Raw genomic sequence first — 5,951 nt, forward strand, 5'->3', positions numbered from 1 at the left:
GGAAGAAAGCAGAGTTAATGTTTTGAGTCCTGTGACTTCATCAGAACTGAAGAAGAATTCTTAGCTTTTAAAATAGTTCAGCAATTTTAAGATTTTTTTGACTTCAATATCCTGTCCCTGTGATTATGTTCCCTTTTCTCCTAGAGGTACATTACCTTTGCAAAACCGTTAAGCATTCATTTTCATTTATGTGCACTTCAATTCTGTGCATCTAAGCATTTCTGCTATTCCTCTTTCCCTGGTCAGTCGACAGCTCACTTGTGGACTTCTGCTGACATTGCTACCTGCTGGGAGAGGTGTTGAAACAACGGATCCTCTCTGCCTGTGAGTAATTTTGATCAGCTCTTCCTCACAGAAGTGTAGCTAAAGCTGGGAATGCCGAAATTGTCATGATCAAGCTTCATCTTGACATGATTGTCCTGTGCTCTGCAGGAGGGGGTGGTGTGGTGTAGTACAGTCACTGGATTAGTAATACTCTGGGGTTAGGGATTAATTCCCACTGTGGTTGCTAAAAAAATTTAAAGACAATTAATACAAACAAAATCCACAGTTGAAAGCTGGTCTCAGTCATGGTGACAATGGACCAAATGTGAATTGCCTTTAAAAATAATTGGTTCACTAATACCCTTTAGACAGACAATTCTTAACTGATCTATACACTTAGTTCAAGGGACAATTAGGGGTGGACAAGAAGTTGTAGTCTTTGCCAGCGACACCAATGTCCCAAGAAATAATTTCTAAAACTTGCTTGAAACAAATGCTGGAATATTTCCAGATTTATTTCAGTATTTTGCTTTCACAGTTTTGAAAGTCCCATGATTTCTTTCATAGTTCCAGAGTTTGCTGTACACAGTGTGTGTTATATCTGTGTGTGGATGACTTTGACCTTAACTTTGGTCTCACTATCCCTGTAGCTTGCCAATATGAGCTACCACGCAGAGTATCAAGAAGTCTTATAGATTGAAATGCTTGGGACCTAAACATTAACCTGGTCACAAATGTTTCTGAGGCCAGGAATAGAATAACAGTTGTACTTTTCCTTTCATGAGGTGAAAAGTCAGAATTTTTTCCACAAGTGATTTATACCAAGGATTAATGAGAAAGCAAAGTTGCATTTAATCCAAGAGTCTCTCTCGAATGTACCGGAAGTGGGTTTTGTATTTTTGAAAAGTGTGTCACGTTCTACTCACAAGGGTTAAATGGTTATTGAAACTGCGCCTATGGCAGAGTACACGGAAGTATTTTGGCAAGTGAACCTTGATTGTCAAGTTCTGAAGCGGGGGGGAGCACTATCACTTATACACCTGTACAAGGTCTCTCGCTCTCTCTCTCTCTCACACACACACATATATATATACATACATACATACATATATACTCACTCACTCACTGACAAAGCTAATCCTTTGTGACAAGCTGCAGCTCCGGCTCACAGTCTCAGTAACCGGAGAATATTTGTCAGTCAGTAACAAACTCTAAGCGTTGATTAGGATGGCTTCTGACGAGAACGTTAAAGATCTGATTTTTGAAGGATATTTGAAAAAGCGAAAAGATAAGATGGTAAGCTGTTTCATTTTTATTTAATGACTTTTAGGGATTTTTCTGGAGGTCCGTTCTTAAGTGAGGTGAAAGCAAATTGAAGGGAGTCTGGTGTTGTAAGAGAGTAAAGATTGTCATTTATTTCTTTCCCTTTTGTAGAAGTTTGCTTGGGCAAAATACTGGTTTAGGCTCCAAAACACCACTCTGTTTTTTTACACTGAAAGGAATTGTGAAGCAGTAAGTATCCAGCTCAAAACTATCCTTTGACTGATCTGGCATCGATTCTTAGCCCAGTGTAGGTCCTGAATAACGTTCTCATTTTCTTTCTTTATAGTGTCACCTCCGGGGCCAATACTACATCCACACGGTGAGCCTTGTTTAAACTGTCTCTGGGGACTATTATCACCTGCTTTCTGACATTAAGGGGGAGAGCAATAGCTTGGGTTTTGATGTAAAGAGGATGAAATGACACTGATCAACTCTGAGATAGTTAAGAACTGCCGATGCTGGTATCAGAGATAACACAGCGTGGAGCTGGATGAACACAGCATGCAGGCAGCGTCAGAGGAGCAGGAAAGCTCACGTTTCGGGTCGGGACCCTTCTTCAGGCTCCAGACCAACACCCCCACCCCCGGGTCTGACTGAGCAGGCGACAGGGTGGGGCTCTAGGTGAGTGTGGGGGCCGCTGGGGAGGGGGAGCGAAGTGAAAGATTGGGGGTCACTAGCTGTGAGTCAAACATGGCCACTATTAAGGCTCTGAGCAAGTTCCAATAGCTTTCTCCTTCCCCCCCCCACCCCCCCCCCCACTCATCCCCCACCCCCCCCCCCTCCCACCGCCCCCCCCCTCTCCCCCCCCTTCCGCCCCCCCCCCCACACCCACCCCTCCGCACACACAAACAGCCCCCTTTCCCATCCTCTCCGTCCTCACTGAGGGCTCACAATGAACTTCAAGCGTCTCTGTGGGTGGGGTGGGGCGTCTCAGTGAGACATGGTTTGGAAAGATGGCCTTGTGTGTCAGTGTTAGTGCTTCTACTTAAACTCGGGTGGCTCAGTGGTTAGCACTGCTGCCTCACAGCACCAAGGGCCTGGGTTCAATCCCACCCTTGAGTGACTGTGTGGAGTTTACATATTCTCCCTGTGTCTGCGTGGGTTTCCTCCCACAGTCCAGAGGTGTGCAGCTTAGGATGGATCGACTGTGCTAAATTGTCTGAAGTGGCTGGGAAATGCAGGGTTATGGGGTAGGGGCGGGTGAGTTTGGGTTAGATGCTCTTGGGGAGGTTGATACTGAATTTCCTGTGCACTGATTTTGTCAAATTATAATTATTTTGTTGGTGCTTTCTGCCAGTTTTGGGAGACCCCTCCCCTGTCTGCTGTTTCTTATAGAATGGTCAGAACACTAGCACCATCAGAGCTGTTGTGGGACTAGGGGTTGCATTTCTCTAGAACACAGTGGGTTGGTTTTCATGAGGGGGAAGTCTTCAGACCAGAACCCTCTCCACTTGCACATTGCAGTGAACCAGAGCTCAGTACGTCTTCCTCAGTCTTCCAAACCATATGATTATCTTACCTGTGCAAAATTATTTAGACAGCCCAAAACTGGAAGTGTTAAACCTGCTCAGCTCGAGCTTCCCACTTTGCTGTAACAGATTACATGTTTGTAGACCTACATTTATGAAACACTGTGCTGCCTATCAGTTCCTTCTAAGTATTTGCTGTGTATAAATTAACTGCTACATTTCCTAATTTACAGCATTGAGTGTACGTCAAAAATACTTAATCGGCTGTGAAATTTTTTGGACATCCTGGGGCCATGAAACAGGATGTAGAAATACAATTCTTTTATATTTGGTACAGAGAATGGGAAGAGCTGTTTTTAATGGCACAAATATTGTGGGAAAATGCATGTTTGCCACTGGCACAAAGTGTGGGAAATTCAGACAGTAAACCACCCTGAGGCAATTTCACACATGATTCAAGCAGAAACACTGACACTCAAAGAGCATGTCTACAGCTCACCTGCCCAGTCACTGAATGAGTCATGGTGCAGGTACACTCTCGATAAATCAGCAGTGCAACCGGAAAAGGACAAAACAAATCGCTCAAGACCCTTTTGCCTTTGTTCTTTGTATATTTTGTGTTGAACATGTTTCTCAGGTTGGTCACCTGCTTTAAAGCCACACTTTTTGGTAACAGCTGGGAACATAGCGAGACTTCTCTCAACCTCTCGAACCTGCACTCCCATTCAACAGGATCATGGACTAGTCTGTATTGTAATGCACCCACCATGGTTTCATGCCCTTATAAAGTCCAGTTTAACTTGTTTGATCTCTGGTTTTAAATTATGTATTCAGTTAGTATCTTTTTTTCCCACTCTTCAGCAAGTTTTTCCTACATTCTCATGATTTTAAGATAATGCCCTTTGTCCTTAACTTACAGACCATAAGTATCTTGTTTCTATCGAATCCATTTATTTTAAGGGAGTAGAGACATGTGACCATATTTCTCAAGCAAGGTTTTCTTCTGTTAAAGAAAGAGTAAATCTTTTATCTGTCACACCCCAAAAAATAAGATGTCAAGCATATGGCCTCCCTGCAGTCATTTGGGCCTTGCACTCACACTCACACTCAGACACAGACACTCACACACATGGGACGTTGGTTAGTCAGTTCAATTCCCACACTGACTGAAGTTACCATCAGCATGGTGACTCAGTGGTTAGTCCTGCTGCCTCATTACGCCAGCGACCTGGGCTCGATTCCACCGTCAGTGTGGAGTTTGCACGTTCTCCCCGTGTCTGTGTGGGTTTCCTCTGGTTGCTCCGGTTTCCTGCCACAGTCTGAAGATGTCCAGGTTGGGGTGGATTGGCCATGCTACATTGCTCATAGTATCCAGGAACATGCAGGCTGGATGGGTTAGCCATGGGAAATACAGGGTTACAGCGATAGGGTAAGGGGAGTGGGTCTGGGTGGGATGCTCTTTGAAACGTGATGGGCCAAATGGCCTGTTTTCACACTGTAGGGATTCTATGATCGCTTGTACACAAACACACACTGTCACAGACAAATACACACTATCATTAACTAACACACACACACACACACACACACACACACACTCTGTCTCTCTCTCCCATACACACTATCATTAACACACACACACACACACACACTCTGTCTCTCTCCCACACATACACACACACACACACACACACACACTCTCTCACACACACACACTCACACTCACAGGCAGAAATGCAAAGATACAGATGGAAGCACAGGAATAAGCCCACGTTCCAAATGACTTTTAAACAAAAGTTGAAGTCTAACAGAAGCTCCGATCCGTTTTCACATCAAGGCATTGGGCTGTCAGCTCAGGACCAGCTCGACGCTGTAAATACTGAAGCATCTCTGAGCTCTGTAAAAGTGACCAGTTCATTGCTGGGACCTGCCTGAAAGCAGCACAGCCCAGGTCAGGTGTAGATCAGCGAGAGCACCGGGTTAAACATTAAACTAAGCTGGAGGAAATCATCCTTCACAAGGTGCGACAGAAAAATAAAATGAAAGAGAGAGGGGGACAGAGAGAGAGAGGGAGGGCACAGTGAGAGGGAGAGATGGAGAGAGAGGGAGGGCACAGTGAGAGAGAGAGATGGAGAGAGACGGATACAGAGAGAGAGGGACAGAGAGAGGGAGGGCACAGTGAGAGAGAGATGGAGAGAGAGAGAGGGAGGGCACAGTGAGAGAGCGATGGAGAGAGAGGGATACAGAGAGAGAGGGACAGAGAGAGGGAGGGCACAGTGAGAGAGAGAGAGAGGGGGGGACAGAGAGAGAGAGAGAGGGGGGGACAGACAGAGAGAGCTGGAGAGAGAGGGACAGAGAGAGAGAGGGAGAGGGAGGGGAGGAGGGCACAGTGAGAGAGAGATGGAGAGAGAGGGAGGGCACAGTGAGAGTGAGAGAGAGAGTGTGGAGGGGACAGAGAGAGAGAGATGGAGAGAGAGGGACAGAGAGAGAGAGGGAGGTCACAGTGAGAGAGAGATGGAGAGAGAGGGAGGGCACAGAGAGAGAGAGGGGGAGGGACAGAGAGAGAGAGATGGAGCCGGGGGTTGGGTTGGGGTGCAGAGAAAGAGAGATGGAGAGAGAGGCGGACAGAGAGAGAGCTGGAGAGAGAGGGAGGGCACAGTGGGGGAGAGAGAGAGAGATGGGGACAGAGAGAGAGAGATGGAGCCGGGGGGGACAGAGAGAGAGAAATGGAGGGAGAGCGACACAGAAAGAGAGAGATAGAGAGAGGGTGGACAGAAAGAGAGAAATGGAGGGAGAGGGGGACAGAGACAGAGATGGAGAGAGGGGGTACAGAGAAAGAGAGAGGGAGCGAAGGAAACTGAGTGAGAGAGGCAGAGAGAGAAGGAGAGAGAGAGA

General features: G+C 46.3%; 1 protein-coding gene across 1 annotated transcript in view; it reads left to right on the forward strand.

The window, feature by feature from the left end:
- The first annotated feature begins 646 nt into the window (after window positions 1-646).
- LOC109938231 overlaps window positions 647-5,951 on the forward strand; it is a 33,940-nt gene continuing 28,635 nt past the window's right edge. The window contains exons 1-3 of the mRNA XM_048610723.1: window positions 647-1,560; window positions 1,699-1,776; window positions 1,874-1,906. Coding sequence (XP_048466680.1) covers window positions 1,492-1,560; window positions 1,699-1,776; window positions 1,874-1,906 — 180 coding nt within the window. The 5' untranslated portion in view covers window positions 647-1,491. The remainder of the gene's footprint in view (window positions 1,561-1,698; window positions 1,777-1,873; window positions 1,907-5,951) is intronic.

The sequence above is a fragment of the Rhincodon typus genome, chromosome 23 (assembly GCF_021869965.1).
Source record: "Rhincodon typus isolate 14 chromosome 23, sRhiTyp1.1, whole genome shotgun sequence".
Classification (NCBI taxonomy): Eukaryota; Metazoa; Chordata; class Chondrichthyes; order Orectolobiformes; family Rhincodontidae; genus Rhincodon; species Rhincodon typus.